At 55.4% G+C, this 21,290-nt stretch overlaps 1 protein-coding gene across 2 annotated transcripts in view; it reads left to right on the top strand.

The window, feature by feature from the left end:
* The window catches only part of STK32B (serine/threonine kinase 32B), a 393,873-nt gene that overhangs the window by 361,320 nt on the left and 11,263 nt on the right, over positions 1 to 21,290 (top strand). For both annotated transcript variants that reach the window (XM_047092009.1, XM_047092008.1), the window contains 5 exons: positions 408 to 511; positions 9,087 to 9,203; positions 11,084 to 11,209; positions 14,025 to 14,156; positions 14,871 to 14,935. In XM_047092009.1, the coding sequence (XP_046947965.1) occupies positions 408 to 511; positions 9,087 to 9,203; positions 11,084 to 11,209; positions 14,025 to 14,156; positions 14,871 to 14,935 (544 nt within the window). The remainder of the gene's footprint in view (positions 1 to 407; positions 512 to 9,086; positions 9,204 to 11,083; positions 11,210 to 14,024; positions 14,157 to 14,870; positions 14,936 to 21,290) is intronic.

Genomic DNA, 21,290 nt, shown 5'->3' with positions numbered 1-21,290 from the left:
AGAGCATGAGCAGGGGAGGGGCAGAGAGAGAGGGAGACACAGAATCCGAAGCAGGCTCCAGGCTCTGAGCTGTCAGCACAGAGCCCGACGCGGGGCTCGAACTCACGGACCGTGAGATCATGACCTGAGCTGAAGTCGGACGCTCCACCGACTGGGCCACCCGGGTGCTCCAGAGCACCCCATTTGGGTACCTCCCCGGGGGACACACCTGTGTTTCCGGGCATGCCTGCATTTTGTTCTCGAGCCCGCTTGTGGCTTACAGAGGGCAGGAACCACATGGTGCAGTGGACGGAGTCCTGGCTCCGCCCTCCGAGAAGCTGGGTTACTGTCCCCATGTCCCCTCTCTGAGGGCTGGTGAGTGTAAACTGTGACGTTCAGTGACATCGTCTTTGTCCTGTCTTTGGCAGCCCCGGAAGTGTTCCAGGTGTATGTGGAGGGAGGCCCCGGCTACTCGTACCCCGTCGACTGGTGGTCCCTGGGTATCACGGCCTACGAGCTGCTGCGGGGCTGGGTAAGATGTGTGCCTGCACGGGGAGCACGGGGAGCAGGGGCTCAGGTCCACCCGGACTGGGGTGCTGTCGGCCAGCCATTCGGCTGGGGAGGCGCGCACGCGTGAGGAGTCAGAGGCCCCGGGTCTCCGTCCTGATCATCTGTGTGCCTGGGGTCCCTGAGCATTAGAGGGGCCCCGAGCGAGCTCCTGGTCCAGCCGCCTCACTCTGCTGGCGGGAAAAGGACGTCCCAGCGGGGAAGATCTTCCGTCAAGGCCAGCAGCTCGAATGCCCCGAGCACCTCGGCATCGTGGTTTCAGACGCTGCCGTCTTTCATCCCACGACACTGCATCCGTGCCTGACCCTCCAGCTCATTTCGAGGCTCTTTCAGTATAAGGCCATGTTCCTTTCCTCTTTGTGTGTTTTCCCTGTATCTGCCCTGAGCACAGAGGTAGATGTCCCATAAAATCGGGGCGTTCGGTACGTACTTTTGTTTGTATTTCACTGAATGCGATAGCCAAAGACAAGTAACTGCGACTAATAACATTTTTATTTTGGCGGAAAGAATTATGACGAGCTCATTTTGAGGCGTTTGTTGTCTGCACAAGAATCGTTTGCCAACAATGCCCCTTGACCTTGGTTTCCCTGTTGGTGCAATGGGGTAACAGCCTTCGGTCTGTTTCATGGAGCTGCGGTTACCGCAGGGTCTCTCAGCGCTGCTGGAAGGAGACGTGGGATTTGTGTGTCACTTGCCTTGTCCAGCAACAGTGTCCCTGCCCAGAGCCACGATTTTCAGTGTGTCACAGTCATTTGTGTCCACGCACATCCAGGCCAGCGGAAGTGCACTCCCTGAAGGCAGGGGGCGCCAGTGTGTGTGATACAGGGTGAGGAAGGAAGGAAGGAAGGAAGGAAGGAAGGAAGGAAGGGAGGAAGGAAGAAGGAAGGAAGGAAGGAAGGGAGGGAGGGAGGAAGGGAGAGAGGAAGGAAGGGAGAGAGGGAGGAAGGAAGGAGGAAGGAAGGAGGAAGGAAGGAAGGAAGGAAGGAAGGAAGGAAGGAAGGAAGGAAGGATGAGAGCAGTTTGCAAGCTGTCAAAGCCATGGGAATGCAAATATTATTATTTTCCATCCTGTAGTTTAAGCAACTATTGTGTGCTCCCGATCTCAGTGACCTCCTCTGAATGCCTCAAAAACATAATTACTATATGTGACGTGTCTAGAATTTAAAAAATATATATGTGAATATATATGAACTTGTTAGTTTTCTCAGGCACTGAATGAAAAAAATCCATCTTATTCTTGGGTGGTTCCTTGGTCATCTGCCGGTTTCATTGGTGCTGGTTTCATTGAGAGTCCCTGACGCTGTATGACCACAGGACACAGGCATCCTTCAGATGCTATTTGTCTGATATCCTCAGTCACACAGATACCCTGGGCGAGTGGTTGCCCCAGGCATGATTGGGTGTTCACCAGCGGAAAGTCCATTGTCTGTGTTAAATAAAAATCAGTCGGGTACATTTGCAGATCTAATTGGCTTTATCGTTTTCTAAGTGACGACATTTTGGGCCCGTGGGGTTTTTTGTTCTTTTTCTTTTTGTTTTCATTTTTGTTTAACATCTGTCATTCCCCACGGGTCAGAACAGTCAAAGATGAGGACTTGACAAAAAGGCCCAAGGATAGAGTGGCTCTTGCTCGTTCCAAAATGAATTGTGTCACTTTTAATTCGACTGAGTTTTCTACTCAGAGATTCAAATGCCATGTTCAGGAGAAGAAGGACAGGCGCACGGTGGTATTGGAGCCTTCGGCATGGGGACAGAGTGGTTGGTTCAGTGAAAGGACACCTGTTATGTGCTCGTGTAAACCTTTCTCACAGATGTCTTGGTCTGGCTTCACCTTGGACAGGTTTATGCAAATACTCGGCTGTTTTTCTTTTTTTTCTTTTTTCTTTTTCCATTTTTTAAAATTTATTTATTTATTTAATATGAAATTTATTGTCAAATTGGTTTCCATACAACACCCAGTGCTCATCCCAACAGATGCCCTCCTCAATGCCCATCACCCACTTTCTTCTCTCCCCCACCCCCATCAACCGTCATTTTGTTCTCAGTTTTCAAGAGTCTCTTATGCTTTGGCTCTCTCCCACTCTAACCTCTTTTTTTTTTTCCTTCCCCTCCCCCATGGGTTCCTGTTAAGTTTCTCAGGATCCACATAAGAGTGAAACCATATGGTATCTGTCTTTCTCTGTATGGCTTATTTCACTTAGCATCACACTCTCCAGTTCCATCCATGTTGCTACAAAGGGCCATATTTCATTCTTTCTCATTGCCACGTAGTACTCCATTGTGTATGTAAACCACAATTTTTTTATCCATTCATCAGTTGATGGACATTTAGGCTCTTTCCATAATTTGGCTATTGTTGAAAGTGCTGCTATAAACATTGGGGTACAAGTGCCCCTATGCATCAGTACTCCTGTATCCCTTGGGTAAATTCCTAGCAGTGCTATTGCTGGGTCATAGGGTAGGTCTATTTTTAATTTTTTGAGGAACCTCCACACTGTTTTCCAGAGTGGCTGCACCAGTTTGCATTCCCACCAACAGTGCAAGAAGGTTCCCGTTTCTCCACATCCTCTCCAGCATCTATGGTCTCCTGAATTGTTCATTTTGGCCACTCTGACTGGCGTGAGGTGATATCTGAGTGTGGTTTTGATTTGTATTTCCCTGATGAGGAGTGACATTGAGCATCTTTTCATGTGCCTGTTGGCCATCCGGATGTCTTCTTTAGAGAAGTGTCTATTCATGTTTTCTGCCCATTTCTTCACTGGGTTATTTGTTTTTTGGGTGTGGAGTTTGGTGAGTTCTTTATAGATTTTGGATACTAGCCCTTTGTCCGATATGTCATTTGCAACTATCTTTTCCCATTCCATTGGTTGCCTTTTAGTTTTGTTGGTTGTTTCCTTTGCTGTGCAGAAGCTTTTTATCTTCATAAGGTCCCAGTATTTCATTTTTGCTTTTAATTCCCTTGCCTTTGGGGATGTGTCAAGTAAGAAATTGCTACGGCTGAGGTCAGAGAGGTCTTTTCCTGCTTTCTCCTCTAGGGTTTGGATGGTTTCCTGTCTCACATTCAGGTCCTTTATCCATTTTGAGTTTATTTTTGTGAATGGTGTGAGAAAGTGGTCTAGTTTCAATCTTCTGCATGTTGCTGTCCAGTTCTCCCAGCACCATTTGTTAAAGAGACTGTGTTTTTTCCATTGTATATTCTTTCCTGCTTTGTCAAAGATGAGTTGGCCATACATTTGTGGGTCTAGTTCTGGGGTTTCTATTCTATTCCATTGGTCTATGTGTCTGTTTTTGTGCCAATACCATGCTGTCTTGATGATTACAGCTTTGTTCGGCTCTCTGTTTTTCATACCGGAAACAATCACATTTAGTAAAAAAAAAGCTATCCCAGAAAACACTCCTAAGTTTACCTCTGGAGTGTGTAAACATAGGGGTTGTCCTTCCTTCTCAAATTCCAACACTGTGTCAGTGTCAGTGACACTGTCATTATCCACCTGTTTGTTCCTTGATGGCCTCCAAAGCCAGGGAGTTTTTCACCGCCAAAAGATGGAAGTCATGATGGGAACTTTCCAGTGTGTGCTCTCCGATCTAGAGCTGGAAAGGATGAGATATGTGGGTGGGAAATGGATAAGACCAATACAGCCTGCTGGCTAGGGACCCAGAAATACTCTAGACCCAACCTGGGAAACAGCTGTCTCTCCCCCAGTGCTCTGTAGGGAGAGCCCAGGAATCGAGTGTCCTTAATCGAGTGTCATTCTCTGCATAAATGCAGAGCATCCGGGAGCCTGGTTGGATCTTGCAGCCTGGACCAGGGTCATAAGGAGGCTCTCTCAGCCTGATCCCAGTCCTCACCCTGCAGGCACGCTAAGTGAAAGAGAGACCAAGAAAGTGTCACCCTCTTAGAGCACAGGCACCTTGGTCACCCCAGACGGTGACCACACCCTCTGATTAGAACAGGGGGAGGAGAGGTGTGAGAAGGAGGTTTCCTGCCCACAGACTCAGAGAGGGGACTGGGGATCTCAGCATGGCCGATGTCCCCAGGCATCCCTGACAGGTGATTACCACCTACGGGCTGAGTCCCCTCTGCATCCAGGGAGCTCATAGAACCCGTTTCATTTTTTGACAGCTTGCAAGGCTAGAAAGTGTTTCCTCTCACCCACCTGAAAGCCGCTTTGTCCTAGCAGACAAAGAGGATCCTAGAGGAATTCCCAGGGTCACACCCTGGCCCTGCCAGGTGCCTCGTCTGTGATCTTAACCAAAGCCAATAAACAGATCGGGTGCTTAGAATCCTCATGTCTCAACTGGGAAAGAAGAAATTAATAATATGTACCCAACAGGGTTGCTTTGAGAATTAAGTCATTTCGATGATGCAAATTACCCTGCATGTGCCTGATGAATGTCAGCAACTGTCTGCTTCCTGCTGTGATTCCTGCCCCGGGTTTGGGGGTGGGGGGCTGCCAGCAGCAGGCCTGCATCCTCTCTGACTCAGCCCCTTTACAGCTGGAGACGGGGACGGGGAGTGGAGGCTGGGTCCTGCCTGGTTGGTGAGCCCCGGCAGGAAAGCCCAGGGGCCTGGGGAGCAGAGGTCCGCGTCCCTTCCCCACTCTAGGCGCCTCGGTGCTCTGATTCCAGCTTGGTCACTTCGCTCCTCTGAGTCCCAGCTTCCTCCTTCATCAAATGGGGATTATGAGGCCGACCCACAGGGTCACAGCGGGGATGACGTGAGAAAACGTGGGCAGAGCACACGCAGTGTCTGGCACCCAGGAAGCTTGCTGATTATCAAATAAGTGTGCTCCTGAGACAGGTCGATGAAGATAAAGTGCTGAGGACTTGCTCAGAGGAGCGTGGGAGAGTGTGCGAGGGAGCAGACGCTTAAGCCGGGTCACATAGGAGCCGCTGGAGGGAACAGTGTGAGTATAGATGGGGAAGGGCCGCTGAGGTGGACACAGCAAACATCTCTGACTGACCAGCAGTCAGGACGGTCAGAGGACGGCCCGTAAAAGACCCCGAGAACAGCCGGAGGCACTGGGCTTCACCCTGTAGGCATCATGGTGCTGTCTGTGGCCGCGTCAGCACAACAGTTGAGCGAGGGTGTCCTTCGGAATCACATGTTGCTGGGCTCACCTCCCGGCTTCGCCGCGCAGTCTCTGAACAATCGGTGGTGAGCCCGCTTCTCATCTATCGGATGAGGGCACAGGGTTCCTCGACTTTGGCACTGTGGACACTGGGGGGCCGGGAGTGCTTTGTGGTGGGGGCCGTCCTGGGCAGCGCAGGACGTTCAGGAGCACCCCGGGCCTCCACCTACCAGAGGCCGGCAGAAATCTCCCCTCTGCCTCACGACAACCAAAAATATCTCCAAACATCAGCCAATTTAAATCGCTCCTGTTTGCGAACCACTGCCGTGTGGTAACCAGAACCAAACGAGGCCCCGCGTGCACTGCATGGCACAGAGCGGGGCTCGCGATGTGGACAAAGGGTGAGCCCCAAAACCCCACCCGTGGTGCCATCCCAACCACCTCCCTGACCTTGTCTTTGACCCCAGTCAGCACTTCTCCCTGCGGCCGGGTAGAGAGAGAAGGTTGGGGGTGCAGAGAGGGGATGAATAAAGAGGGAGGGTGTGTGGAGCTCCCCTAGAGGGTGGAGCGCAGAACTAAAGAACTTGGGGTATGCGGGACGGGCAGGCTCGACCGCAGAACCGGGGAATTATTGGCACGTGAACCTGAAGGAAGGAGGGAGGTGGTCCTGGGGTTGAACGCTGACGTCTTGTCCCTTGGTAAAGTAGAGAGAGCACTGTGCCAGGAGTCAGGACCTGGGAGGAAACAGACTCTGTGACCTCACTCTCCAGGTTTTACGTCTCCATTAAGGGAGGGGAAGGAGCGGGGGTTTCGCGTGGTTTTCAGGCCGCGTTTCCTGGACCTCTGGCACCCAGCACAGGTAGTTCAACAGTTCTGAGGAGGGGGACGTGATGTCTCTGGCTTTGGACGTTTCATAGCCCGAGGACCTGTTCTTCGCTTTCATCTGTTCCGCGTTTGAGATCTGGAGGGAAGAGGTGTGGGGGACACACACACACACACATTGGATTGGACGGTCCCCAAAGCCCAGCTCAGCTCTGGCTGTCCAAATAACAAGTCTGCAACAATTCTGTCCCCCCCCTTCCACTTCTCAGTCAATTGGGGTTTTCTGTAAACCGGGGGTTCTGGAATGGAGACACACATGCGCTCCATAACGAGTGTCCGGTGTCCCGCTGCGAAAATCACTTTCGCCAGTGGTTCACGTGATTGCTTTACCTTAGAAATGCCACTTGCTTTCCTGAGTCAACACATCCTAAGGCCGGTGCGTGCGAACTAAGCTTCCATAGAATTCTTTACCCCAAGCAGATGGAATATCGATCTGAGTATTTGCCGATATCCTTGTAGAGGGAGCTGGGTTTCTCCACAGCCGTCCGAACGGACGAAGGCTGAACCGAAAGCCACTGAGCGTATTCTGCGCACGGTGTTCCGCGCTTAGCTGGGAACGTATTTAACTGCTGTGTTGGCCTCGTGGCTTGTCGGGGTTACCATTATTATTGGTCTGGCTCCCTCCAGAAGTGGAGAGAAGGACAGAGCTAGAGAGTGACCGGCTTGGAGGTCGGGTGGCGAGGCAGACGGATCACGCTTGTCGCTGGCTGGTTCTCCGGTTGGGCACTCGGCATGGTGAGCTCTGGTGGCATCGAGGAAAGAGCGGCTAAGGAGATCCTGCATCTCTGTGGGAGGCGGCAAGGTCCCCGTGGGTCTCGCAGCCTCAGTGTCCCGACTCCTAAGATGCGGAGGTGGGAGTGCTCCATCGCCTGAGGTCCTCCAGCCTCCAGCAGCTGGTTTTCCAGGTGCGGCTGGGACAGGGTGGGAGGCATGGTTTTCTCCAAAGGCAAAAAGATGGGAAGAAGCGATCCTGAACCGCCCAGAAACCGACATCTCCGCTCTCAGTTAATGCTCATTCCTGCGACTTCTAATCATGGTAGCCGTTATGGGGGCAAAGGCAGAGGCAGGCAGCAGCCTCGGGAGGAAATTCTGAAACGTCCATGACTGGAACTGTCCTCCACTTCCCATTAAATTGGAAGACAGTGTTTGAAGACGTACGGTAAATAATGTTAGCACATCTAGGTAGCCGGCCTTTCTAGGCAGCCCCAGGTTTTGCTTTTGATCTACATGTTACAGGGCAAAAGGGAGAGTTCCCAGCTTGATTGGCAGATGAAAGAGGAGGCAGCCAGTCCGGAGAAGGTGCCCTTCTGGGTGGACACATCACAAGTCACAGGCACGCTCCCGTGGGCAGGCGTGTTCCCCAGGGGAGCCCCGTTTGGTGAAGATAAAGACGTTCCAGGGAACGGTCATGCACCCAGGGCTCAGGACCCCCTCACCTTCTTGGCTGGTGGCTCCTAGTGGCAGCAGCCCCGTGGGAATTCAAGTTCCACGGGATTGGAGCCCACACCCTGTGAGCCCAGTACGGGCTCTGACCCACAGCCGGCCTCTAGTCAGTGTTTGTGGATGGACAGGCTCATCATGCCCGTCACTGGGCTCTGAGGTCTGCTGGACGGCCGGGGCCCACCTTCAAGGACCCCACCGCTACAGGAATCCCACAGCAGTCAGGTTCACGGGGACGGCGATGAGCTCCTTGCTCTCGGTTTCTCTAGTTGTTACACCACCCGTGCTCCGAAGTGACTGCCGATGCCAGCCCTGAGCCTTTGACCGTATGCAAACCTCAGAGCATCTTGGCCCATGAAGCTGGGGGGAGGGTAAAGAAGGGGAGGGAATTGGGAGGGGGTCGAGGCAGAGGGAGTGAGCTGATGTTCAGACACTGTCCCAGCCATGTCCCCAGGGTCCCACTCAAGAAAGACTAACCAAGTTCCAGGTCTTGAGAGGTTCTTAGAAGCAACAAACTGCCCAGGGCAATGTTTGGAAAACAAGTCAGGAGGTTTAATGCTCTGCTGAGCTGGCCAGTCGGAGAACAGAGTTTTATGCCTCCTCACTGTCGGGGTGGTGCGGGGGGAGGGTGGTAGATAGAAGCCCTACCTCCCCACATCCATCCACCCCACCAGACCCAGACCTGGGTGATTCCAGCCCGCTCACTCCCAGCTGGTTCAGCCAGCGCAGGGAAAGGTGGAGGTGAGGCCCACCGGCAGGCAGGGATTTCGACCGGAAGTGAGGCTGGGAGTCCAGTGGATGATGAGAGCCACCCCACCCCCAAGCCTGGAGTCGGGACTCGGGAGTTAGGCTGTTGGATGCGGATCCTGCCTTTGTCACTTAGTGGCTACGTGACCTCGCCAAGTCATTTAACCTCCTGTGGCCATAACAGAGCACCCACCTGCCGGGTTCGGGCACTACCCTACAGGTCTAATCCCTGTTGGCACGTGGGTCTGGGCCACCTGCTCTGCCGTGAAAGAGGAACACCCACTGTTCCGTAAAGGGAAAGAATAAACCACCCCCTTGTAAATATACAGGTTTAACCACATGGGCGGCGTCTTCCGGTTGGCCCTCTCTCTGAGTCCCTCTCTGGTCCTTTGGTTGCAGAGACCGTATGAAATCCACTCGGCCACGCCCATTGAGGAGATCCTCAACATGTTCAAGGTGGAGCGTGTCCACTACTCCTCCACGTGGTGCAAAGGCATGGTCGCCCTGCTGAAGAAGGTAAGGGGACAGCCCCCAGCCTGCCAGTCCCGGGGGCTAAAGTCATTTAGTGCAGAAGCAGGCATCCCACCAAATTCTGGAAGGAGAGAGGGAACAGAATGCCAGTGGTGGAGGTGATCAAGTCAGTAGAGCGCTAACGCCACATCGTGAGCGCGGGCACCCATCCAGTGGGTCGGAGAACCGCTATCCTGAATGGGGATCTCCCATGCGGCACTGGAGTGGAGTATCCGTTTAAAGTTTATGTATTTATTTGGGGTTTAAAAAAATTTTTTTTAAATGTTTATTTATTTTTGAGCGAAAGAGAGAGTGTGAATGGGAGAGGGGCAGAGAGAGAGGGAGACACAGAATCTGAAGCAGGCTCCAGGCTCCGAGCTGTCAGCACAGAGCCCGGTGAGGGGCTCAAACCCACAAACCGCGAGATCGTGACCTGAGCTGAAGTTGGACACTCAATTGACTGAGCCACCCAGGCACCCCTATTTATTTATTTTGAAAAGAGAAAGAAAGAAAGAGAGACAGAGGGAGCACAAGCAGGGAAAGGACAGAGAGATAGGGAGAGAGAGACAGAGAGAATCCCAAGCAGGCCCCGTGCTATAAGCGCAGAGCCCGACTTGGGGCTCCATCTCAGGAACCGTGAGATCACGACTTGAGCAAAAATCAACAGATTAATTGCTTACCGACTGAGCCACCCAGGCGCGCCCCTAGAGGCTCTGTTTAAATCTGCACCCATCGTTTGGGGCAGCCCCGAGGAGGAGGCTGCCAGGACCAGCAGAGGTGACTCTGCCAGGTGCCCTCACACTGGTTTGACCGCAGCCCACCGGCTGGGCGCAGCTGGGACATTTCTGCAGTGTCGGGGGGCGGGGCGGGGCAGGCGGCAAGCCGGCAGTGGAGTTCCGACTTCCAGCTCCCACCTGTGGGCAGCCGGGTGCCAACCGCCCCCCCCCTTAGCACATGCCACGTCCTTACCAATCTCCTGGGGTCCCACCCTAATCGTGATCTGCAAGTGGAAGAATTGCGTGTCTTTGCTCTTCCTAATCTGAGAGGAGGAAACAGGCAGGCAGCCTCCCGCAGCCCGCCGGAGTTCTTTGTGCAAGGCAAGCCGGAATGTTTTTGGAAAAGCTGAAAGCCCCGCATGGGTGCAAGGTCATAACTCTGGGGCTGCTTTTTATGCCGCACCACCCCTTAGTAGTAGAAACTCTGTTTGAGGAGACACTAAAAATTATACCCTTGGCCACAAATGAGGCCACGCCATCAGGCCACAGAGGTCACCGCTTAGCCGTCCGGGGATAAATTTTATTACACTTTCGAACGCTCCGCCACCAAGCTGACCCTCTCAAGATGACGTGGCCAATTCTCTTTCTATTTAATTGGAAGCCTCTGCAGACATCAATGAGCATGGGTTGTGATGGGGCGCCAGTCCTCGAGGAAAGCGCGGTGGCTGAAATCCAGTCCCTGCCAAAGAGCCCCTTGCTGGGTGACCGTGAGGAAGCAGCCTGACCTCTCGGTTCCTCCCCGTCACTCAAAGAGGTGAGTGTAGGTGACGCTCCCGGCAAGAGCAACCCAGAGCACAGTGTTGATGGCACATGAAAAGCGGAAGCACCTTCAGGGCGCCTGGGGGCTCAGTCGGACACGACTTCTGCTCAGGTCATGATCTCAGAGTCAAGAGATCGAGCCCCAAGTTGGGCTCCACACTGAGCGTGGAGCCTGCTTAAGATTCTCTCTCTCTCTCTCTCTCTCTCTCTCTCTCTCTCTCTCTCAAAAAAGAAAAAAAAGCAGAGGCACCTTCATTTTCCCAGGATTCCTACCTTCAGAGTCCCCGCTAACCTCAGCGGGGCGCACACCTCAAGCAAACATGTTTAAGCACTTCTGCCTTCTGCCCGCAGCTCCTCACCAAGGACCCCGAGAGCCGTCTGTCCAGCCTTGGTGACGTCCAGAGCGCGCCCTACTTGGCCGACATGAACTGGGATGCGGTGTTCGAGAAGGCGCTGACACCCGGCTTTGTGCCCAGTGTGAGTGAGGGTCTCATCCCATGCCACGCCGTCCCTCTGCAGGGTCCCCTGCCCTGCTCTGAACGAACACCCAGAAGCTGGTCCGGGAGGCCTCTGCCGGCCGTGGCCACAGGAGCGCCGGAACGTTCCCATTGCAGTGAGACTTAGTGTGGATTTGGACCTCATCTGCCAGGTTTCTCTCCTTGCAGAAGGTCTTTGTGGGCACGGAGTGTTCTTTGTTTTATGGAGTCACACCCACCGTGTGCGTCACCTACCCATTCATCCGGCCACCCACCGCCCCGCCAGCCTGTACCCGCTGAGCGCCTACGGGCGCAGGCCGTGTGTGTGGCTTGAGGAGGCGACTGGAAAGAAAACACTCTTGGTGCCTGTTGTCAGGGGGCTTGCAGATGAGAGCAGGGCTCCTCAACTGTGCTGTTGGGGGCATTAGGGCCAGATGATTCTTTGGGGGGCGGGGGTGTGGGGACCGTCCTGTGCATCCCTGGACTCCATCCACAGATACCGGTAGCATTCCTCGGCTGTGACACCAAAAACATCCCCAGACCTTGCGGGGCATCCCCTGGGGACAGCTGCCCCCCCACCCCCTTGACAGCCTGTGGGCTAAGTAAGGGTTTGTGCAAAGAAAAAGCCAATAAACCTAAAAGGCACATTTAGTCACCCAGAGCTGGGTCCTGGAGGGACAGTGCCGGGTCTCGGCCGGGAGCACAGGCTGGAGACTTGGGTTCACTACCGCGTCTGTGACCTCGGGTGTGCTCGGGAGTGGGGTTCTTCACCCAAAATGAGGAGACGAGAGGGATCCATCCCACGCTTGGGCGGAGTAAATGCCAAGAGGCCTCCAAAGGCTCGGAGCAGCGAGCCCTCGGTCCACACCGCCCTCGGAACCGCTGTTTTATTAACAGACCCGCCGGGATTCTGGTCTCGGCTCCCTCGGTTGGCTCCCTCAGAATGTTCGCTCTGGATGTGCCAGAGAAATACGCTAGCATCCTTGGGGGTCCCCGTCCGCCATGCTCAGGCCAGGTGGATGAAACCCAGGGATCTTGATGTGGTCCTTTATACGGAGCACAGATTGCCTCAGACAGCCTCCCTGTTGCCACGTGAGCCGTCCCCAAGGCTGGGCGCAGGATGCCCGGGTGACCCTCGGGGCCAATGCCTGCGATCGCCTGTCAGCCTTTGTAGACCTCACCTGCTGCCCTTCCCCAGCCGCACACGAGCACGGTCGTGCACACTCACCTACTCGCATGCACGTTTACACTCGCGCATACTCACATGCACCCTCGCACCCATGCACACTCACACTTGCACACACTCGTGCAAATCTCATACTCATGCACGCTCACACTCGTGCACACTCACTTCCACAGAATCACGGGCAGAGGACCCTGCTTCAGCCACACCCAGACGCCTGTGGTTGTCCCCTCTGGCCACACTGTTTCGTAGCTGTGAACCTGTGCTCACGCTGCTTCCTCCTCTTGGGGGGACAGGGGCTCCTCTCCTTGTCCCCCCAGCAGTCTCCTGTCCCTCCTTCCAGACAGCATCAAACCCAGGGACTGGCTCATTTGAGGGTCTCAGTAACTGCCTTCTGGAAGAGAGAAAAACTTAAGCATTGTCTCCAATGGGACATCCCCCTCCCCCCACTCCCCCCCCCACTTACCTGGCCAGTCCCCCTCCCCCCACTCCCCCCCCCCACTTACCTGGAGTGAATCGCAGCCTCCCTGGTCCTGCACTACACAGAGGCCTGTCTACGCTGGCCGCTAAGATCATTCTGTTACAGTGACTCTGCCGTCCCCCGAGAACTTCAGAGGGCAGGGCCCACTTGCCTTGGCTGGCCTCTGCCTGAGACACACTCCAGAGCAATGGGTAGCCCTAGAAGGCACTAGAAGCTCTCAACGTGGCATTGTCTTAAGTGAACGAGTGATCAGAATCCTCCAGGACTCAGTGTGCTGTGTGTTCCAGGCACCGGCCTGAAGTTTTGCAAGCGTTATCTCATACAGACTCCATAACAGGGGAGTGGTCTCACTAGAAGCATTCTCATGTTGAGGAACTTACCCACGTTTACTCAGTGAGCAATTAACCTCAGGGATCTGTATCCAGAGCCTGCATTAGAATGAATGAATGAATGAATGAACGAACGAACGAACGAACGGATGGCAGATAAATCAGGCCAGGAAAGACTTGGGCCTAAAATCCGAGCGCCTTTTTGGAGACAAGTCCCTGTGCACCTCCAGACTGTGGATGATATAACCACTAGGCTGTGTTGCCTGACGGGACTGGCGTCCTGAGCGACAGCCACCAGCTGGATCTTGGGTCCACGGCCCAGAAGTCAGGGGCACAAAACTCCTCCTGACCCGAGTGGGCGGAGCCCCGCCTGGCACCAGCGGAGGGGCAGGAGGGAGCCAGCTTGGGGAATTGGGCAGATATGGGCCAGAAATAGCATTTTTAAATGAAATTATTAAAAATTATATTTATAGAAGAGGTAGTCCTGACATGAAGATGTGTGTGTGATAAGTGAATAGCATCAGATTGGGAGACTGAACTGGGCCCTGGCAAAACACGAAGCTTCGTGGGAAGGAGGCTGAGGAGGAGTGTGGATGTTAACAGGGCCGGGGGAGGAGACACGGGGATAAATGAACCGTGTCTGCCGCGAGAAGGTGTCGCTTCTCTTCCCCAGAAATAAAACGGAAGCAGCACACCCCACAGTGGTAGTTAGCCATTACTTGTTGAATGAACGATCGAGTGAATGAATGAATGAATGAATGAACACAATCCCGTGGTGGCTGCAACCAAGACAGACCGTGTTTGCTTTTCCGCTTGCTCTCAGAAGGGGAGACTGAATTGTGACCCCACATTTGAACTTGAAGAAATGATCCTTGAATCCAGGCCACTTCACAAAAAGAAGAAGAGGCTGGCAAAGAACAGGTCCAAAGACGGCACAAAGGACAGCTGTCCTCTGGTGAGCGGATCCCCCGGGGGCAGGAATCGCAGGGTCCAGGGAGCCTAAAGGAGGGAGGGGCTGCTGTTTAGCCTAACGGAGGCAACTCACTTCGCCTCTCCAGATACCTCCATTTGCAGTCACTAAGATGCCTCCGCGATTGGGTGGCTTTTCATAGCACAAAACGGAAAGATCGGACGCCTGGGTGGCTCAGTCGGTCATGAGTCCAACTTCGGCTCAGGTCTTGACCTCACAGTTGGTGGGTTCGAGCCCTGCGTCGGGCTCTGTGCTCACAGCTCAGCATCTAGGGCACCAGGAATAGCGCCCCTGTGAGCACAGAGCTGTCTGGCATGTGTTGTCAAAGAGGATGGGCACCTTGGCAGGACGTTCTTGAGATTCTCTGCTCTGCCCACCATCCCGCCTCTTCATCAGGTCTCATGGACATTCAAGCGATTACGAAGCCACTTCATCATTTTCCACCCATATTCCATTCTAAGCTGACTTTCAGGTTGGATGTAATGGCCGCAGACTGAGGTCGAGACGAACATCCTCATCGACCGGGTTCCCTTCGGCACAGCCGCCCATACAGTCAGGGCCCCTCCAGGCACGTCGCTCGTGCCCCGCCCCCGGCATCTGCAGCCCCGTTGAGGTCAAGCTCTGGTCGTCACGGCCTCTGTCGTGTGGCTCCCTGGATGGTGCCCCGTCATTTACTCTCACCTCTCTGCTCTTTGACAGAACGGACACCTGCAGCAGTGCTTGGAGACCGTGCGGAAGGAATTCATCATATTCAACAGAGAGAAGTAAGTCCCCCTCCGGCAGCTGCTGGGCAGAGCCCTCCCAGATGGCACGAGGGCTCCCCGGAGAACGGTGGTCCCTGGAGCCCAGCGAAGCCAGTCCCTGGAAGGGAAGCAGCAGGTGGCCCCGAGTTCTAATCCCGCCTCCGCCGTGCGAGCCAGGCGCCAACTTCACCTGTCTGGGCCCCGGGGTCTTCGCGGGAAGTGGGGGGGGGGGAGCGCGCTGAGCTGGCGCCCAGGGAGGCTGGTGCGGAGGGCGCAGGCTCTCCGACGGTTCGGTGCCTGAGCTCTGGATGGGAATCGCCCCGGGCCCGCCACCTCCAGAGTAACCTGAGGCAAGTCTACCCCTCACTGAGCCTCATCGTCAGCACTGACAAAATGGAAATCCCTCCTTCGCGGTGTGGTTGTTGGCAGATTAGATGAGATTGTGGATACGATGCCTGACAAGGTCGGAGTCCTCGTGCAAAGATTACCGTTACCGTTCTTATTCAACGGGGTGAGCTGGTGTGGGCCGGACGGGGACTCTGGCATCACGGGCTGGCGGGAGCCGGGACGACACCAGGTTAGGAGGGGCCCGGGTGGGTTCTGAGCTGGCGGCATGACCAGGGCTAGTCAGCAAAGGATGCAGACGGCTCAGGCTCGATCCCAGCAGGATGCCGTCAGGAGCTCATCCAACTGGGACTGATTAAAGCAGGATTTGGGCAGGAGTGGGCTCGTGGGGTGGGGACTGAAGCCCCACATGTGGGACTGGACGCAGACCCGTTCCATGTGACCGACACCGAACGAGGCCTTGGGCTTGCAGAGCCTATGGGACGCGCTTCCCACGCTCTGGGAGAGCCAGGTGGGGAAGTGCCAGCTTGAGCCCTGGACATCACAGGACGGCGCCACATTTGCTCCCAGCAGGTGACAGCAGCAGGAATGTGTGCCAGAGGGCAGCCCAGGCAGCGGCTCTCACACCAGGTGCCAGGCTCAGCCGGGCGTCGGGGAAGCTTCCCAAGCTGCCGCGCCCCGCTGAGTCCTGAGGCGGGGGGGAGGGGAAGGGCATGGGGCCCCAGGAGTGAGGACGGCACACAGAAAGGCAAAACGGAGGGACACAGCTGGTGAAGAAGTTTGATCTCCCGGGACGTCACGGTGTCGGTGGAAGGTGAGGCACTCCGTCCAGGATCGCGTGGGTTCCGGCCAGTGGGCCGCTGGGCAGGGCAGGGCCCCGTCCTGCACGGGGCACTGGGACGGGCGAAGGAGCAGCAACCCGACATTTGTCCCGGGCGGCCACAGCTCTCCGACTAGAGGCCGGGTGCCCAGGTCGGCCCAGGCGGGCACGCCAGGCCAGAAGAGCAGGCCTCGCCACTGGGGGCCCACGTCTGTCCGGTCCCCCTGTTCTGGCCGGCAGGACGCGAAGGGCCTCCGTGACCACGGCCCGTCAGACCTGGGGAAGGTGGCAGCCGATGGCTGGGTGCTTTCCGAGCTCACCACCCTTTCCCTGCGGTCCTGCCGCCTCCGGGGCTCAGGGTCCCTCCCCGGCCCAGAACTCTGGCCCCAGGAACTTCTGCTCACACCAGCTCGGGCACATTGGACCGGGGCTCCAGACAGCCTCGTCCTGGACCCTTCCTCCACTCAAGCATGGACTGAGGCGTCCTCAGAGAGCACCCGATGGCAGACGTGAGCCTGTGAAAAGGCTGAGCGGTGACGGACCCGAACGGGCAGCCGTGGCGGCCGCACTGTCCCGTGTGCCGGGAGACGCTTCATCTGGAATCCAAAGAACCCAGATCATTTCCTTTTAAATGAACGTGAAAATGAGACACCCCTCCTTGGGTTATTCACGGGTCGCATCTGACCGCTCTCAGCAGAACCACCACCCTATAGCGGCTCTGACCAGTAAGATGTTCTTTCCCACGGGGAAAAGTGAATTGATGGGGGAAGTCGCCCGGCCATGCAGAAGACCCCTCAGAGATTTGTGGTCATGCATTTAAAGGGAGGCTGGCGCGGCTGACAGGAGTTGGCAGAGCAAAGAGAGAGAACAGAGTCGTTTTCCAGACGGGGCGGGGGGGCGGATGGGCATGTGCAGAAGCAGGAGACCGGAAAGTAGACGGCTGGCCTCAGGGGTGGCTGCATCCCTGCCTCCCTGCTCACCTGGGCTGCCCACCCTCTCCCTCCCCAGGCCCCGAAGGCTCTGCCAGGCTAGCTCCCACCTGCCACGTGCAAGTATCCAGATGAAGGGCCCGGCTGCGTACCCGGGATGCTGTCTGAGCACCGCGTGGGCCCCTCCGGGTCCAGCCGCATCCCTGCTCCACGATGAACGTGGGAAGGGGACCACGTTGCATCCACCGCCACCCTCTCTGCTGCAGTTTCTCATCTCTACAATGTCTCCGTTTGCGAGCACGGTGTGCCCCAAACCAAGAGTCTTCCTTCTAAACCAAGAGAAAAAAATGGGACCTGTCTGTCGCCCACCCCATTCTGCAACCCCGTGTTTAAAGCACCTGCCATGTTGGCATGTAGGACCTTCCTATCTGACATCAGCCAGTGGCCAGTGGCCTGACTGCGTAGGGGACCCGGAGATGCTGAGCCAGGCTCCTCGTCACACTCCCTGGGGCCTCACCAACCCCGGCAGCCTCCAGTGGCTAGCGGCTGTCGCTTTCCTTGTCGGCAGACCAGGCCATCCGCTCACAGCACAGTGGGCCAGGCTGCCGCTGTGCATTGGGCTGCAAAGGGAATCAGCAGGGAGTACGTGGTCACATCAGAATCTCCTGGTTGGGGGGGTCGGTGAAGCATCTGACTTGGGCTCAGGTCCTGATCTCGTGGTTTGTGAGTTCGAGCCCTGCGTCGGGCTCTGTGGTGACAGCTCAGCTTGGGATCCTGTGTCGCCCTCTCTCTCTGCCCACGCCTGCTTGTGCTCTGTTTCTCTCTGTCTTTCAAAAATGAATAAACAGGGGCGCCTGGGTGGCGCAGTCGGTTAGGCGTCCGACTTCAGCCAGGTCACGATCTCGCGGTTCGGGAGTTCGAGCCCCGCGTCGGGCTCTGGGCTGATGGCTCAGAGCCTGGAGCCTGTTTCCGATTCTGTGTCTCCCTCTCTCTCTGCCCCTCCCCCGTTCATGCTCTGTCTCTCTCTGTCCCCAAAATAAATAAAAAACGTTGAAAAAAAAAATTTAAAAAAAAAGAGAGACCAAGCGTGCCCACACTGGGCCTCTTCTGGTTGGTTCTGAGCTGGCCACAAGAATCCGGGTCTAAAACTGCAGACCTTCCCAGCCCTCTGTCTCCCTGGCTCTGGGGTTGGTGACCTGCATCTCCGAGCCCTCACGGGCTTACGGGCGCTCCCGGGGGGCCTCACCCCTGCACGGCTGCCTGGTGTGTGACGTGTGCTTCGTCAGCGAGAACGAGCTCTTGAGCAGACAAAAGTTCCCCTCCCCCCATACGATGAGGAAGCTGTCCTCAGCAGGCAGCACCCGGGGGCATCAGCCAGCTCCTGGAGGAGATTCGCACTCAGTCCTTTAACAGATGTGCCCTAATCTCGGCCTGGACCCTGAGACACCAAAGTGGGTCCAGCGGGCCCTGTGTCCTTGCCGGCTCGTAGCTGGCACAGGCCGCCGTGGGGATGCGGAGGACATGCCCCTGGGCCTGACCTCTCTGGGCCTGTTTGTAAAGAGAGGGCAAAATTCAAATTAGCACTGCCTAATATTCTAGAAACACAACTTTATTGCTGAGCTGAGACCTCAACTGGCAAGAGGCCGCCGAGCCAGGTGGAGCATCTGTTTCAGGGACTGGTCCAGGGATGCGAAGGCCTGGGCAGCTGAGGCTTCCATTAGTTTGAGAAATGGCGCCGTGGGTCCTGTCCTCCTGTTTCTGGCCAGAGATTCGAGCGCAGTCTTTCCAGAAGGTCTTTTCAATAGCATTTGGCAGAGGTTTGCAGAATAAGGAGCCCCTGGTGAGAAAGGAGTTTCAGGAGCTGAATTGCCTATCTATCTGTGTCATCTGGTAAAGAAATCAACATTTTAAAAATCACATTAGGGGGCGCCTGGGTGGCGCAGTCGGTTAGGCGTCCGACTTCAGCCAGGTCACGATCTCGCGGTCCGTGAGTTCGAGCCCCGCGTCAGGCTCTGGGCTGATGGCTCAGAGCCTGGAGCCTGTTTCCGATTCTGTGTCTCCCTCTCTCTCTGCCCCTCCCTCATTCATGCTCTGTCTCTCTCTGTCCCAAAAATAAAATAAAAAAAAAAAGTTGAAAAAAAAGAAAAAAAAAAGGAAAAAAATCACATTAAAGTCACGTCTGGAGGCCCTAAAAATGTTGTATTTAAAAGATGTGGGATACTGCATGTGTGGTACTTATTAATACTGTTAACGATGGTCAGTGACGTTGGTGTAGGACTTTATGGTTTCAGATCATGTTCCTTTAATCCAGATTTGTCAGCCTCGGCCCTGTCAACGTCTGATGACTACTGACGTCAGTTGTTTGATGTGGGGACTGCCCTGTGCTTTGTAGGACGTTTGCCAGCTTTCGTGGCCTCTGCCCATTAGACACCAGTAGCACGACCAAAACTGACCCCAGACACGGGCTGATGTTCCCCAGCAGACCAGTTGCCCCCAGTTGGGGGTCACTGCTTACTGCTTACTTGCCACACTTTTCCTGAGGGGCATATTAGCGTTCCCAACGTCTGCAGCTCTGAACTGGGGTACGAAGGATTTGAAATCTGATCTTCCAGCCCCAGACCCTGGGCTCTTTCTGCTGCGTGTGTGTTCATCCAGCTGTCCGGGAGAGGTTTACTCAGCATCTCCCGGGGGTTGGCTACAAGCGGGCATAGCCGGGAGCAAGGCCCTGTTCTCGTGGGGCTCACACTCGGGTGGACTGAGGACCTGAAGGGAGGGGGTACTTTCCCTAAGCGGCGTCTTTGAGGTGGCCTCCAGCGCGTCCAGGCGGTGCAGCGGCTCGCGTGTAGCAACACCTTTTTATTGGGCACCTGCTCCGTGCGATGCAGTCAGTACGTCCGTCCTGTGGGCCAGGCGCTTTTACTCCCCCATGTAACAGGGGAAGAGGGGCAGACGAAACGTGAGTCGAGGGCACATGACTAGGAGGGCTGGGGTTCCATGGAGGTAATTAGGCTCCAGGGTCCAAGCACGAAATCGAAATGCAAAACGGTCCATCGCCCTGCACATTTAATGTGGAACAAGGAGTTTCCACTAGCTCTGTAGATGGCGTGTGTTGGTGAATCCGGACACGTTCCAGGTGCAAGATGGTACAAGTTAACGTGACAGCGGTCTGTCCTGCTTCCCCATCCTGAGAAAACACAACAGCGAGCCACTGCAGTCTCGGCTGAGGACGAAGGTGGGAGGCCTGGAACACTGACAGATGAATAATCAAAACATGATTAAAGTTTGGTGACCTCATCTTCCTCGGGGACGGGCGGGCTCCCTGGAGACCCCAGGCAGTGAGATAGGGACCCTCTATTGCGGCCTGGAACTGCTGGGGGAATGGAGGTTAAGCAGCGTGAAGTTACGATTCACTTCAGGCTTGGGAACTAGATGAACGGGGCAGGCCCTGGTCCTGCTGCCCTCGGGGCTGTGAGCATGGGGGGCAAGTGGGGTGGGGCGGGTCCCAGCCTCTCTGCCCCTCGGCCTCCGCATCAAGGGCTGGCCTTGACTTTACAAGGTCTGTGCCATTTGCAGAGGACTTTGACTCCCCTCTGATCTCTTCCCCATGGGGAAGGCAGGAAAAGGTTATATCTGCATCTCGTGGATTAATCAGTAAAGGAGGAACCTTCACCTTCACCACTGACACGTCCTCTACCCCCTTTGCTAGGAAGAGGCGAACTTCAAGGACCCCGCCTTCCAAAATCAAGGCCAGTGCATTTTGGTTCTCTCTAGTCTTTGGTCCAGTCTGTGTGGCCCCAGCGTCATTTATAGGTGAGCATAGCCAGGACAGGGAGCCAACAAAGGGCCGAGAGCACCTCCTCTCTAAACCGTGGGGTGGCGGGAGCACCCGCAGCCCTCTGCTCATTCCGTTCTCATCATGGCTCCATTCATAGGATTTTTTTTTTCATACCATTTCACAGTCAGAGAAACCGATAAAAGCCTAACTCTGACTGTCGTGGCATCTCTGAATCTCAGAAGAGTCTTGAGGCTTTACTGCCCACTGAGGCAGAGAAGAAGAGCACAGACGACTGTGGTGGGTGAGGCCAGGCTTTCTGGGATCGCTGCTCCGTGAAACAAGGTGGCGCCTTTCCAAAGCCCAGGAAGATGGTCAGGGAAGATCAGCTCAGCGACCGGGAACAGCGGGAGGAATTTCAGCCACAATTGAAGGGGGCCCTGCAGGTGCTTGGATTGCAGAATCCTGATAGTTGCATGAAAACTCTGGATCAGGAAATCACACGGGAGG

This window comes from Lynx rufus, unplaced genomic scaffold (genome assembly GCF_022079265.1).
Source record: "Lynx rufus isolate CCGP_SWC_20201006 ecotype Redwood Valley unplaced genomic scaffold, mLynRuf1.p SCAF_3, whole genome shotgun sequence".
Classification (NCBI taxonomy): Eukaryota; Metazoa; Chordata; class Mammalia; order Carnivora; family Felidae; genus Lynx; species Lynx rufus.
The sequence above is the reverse complement of the archived record's forward strand: the minus strand, read 5'-3'. Positions and strand labels throughout refer to the sequence as shown.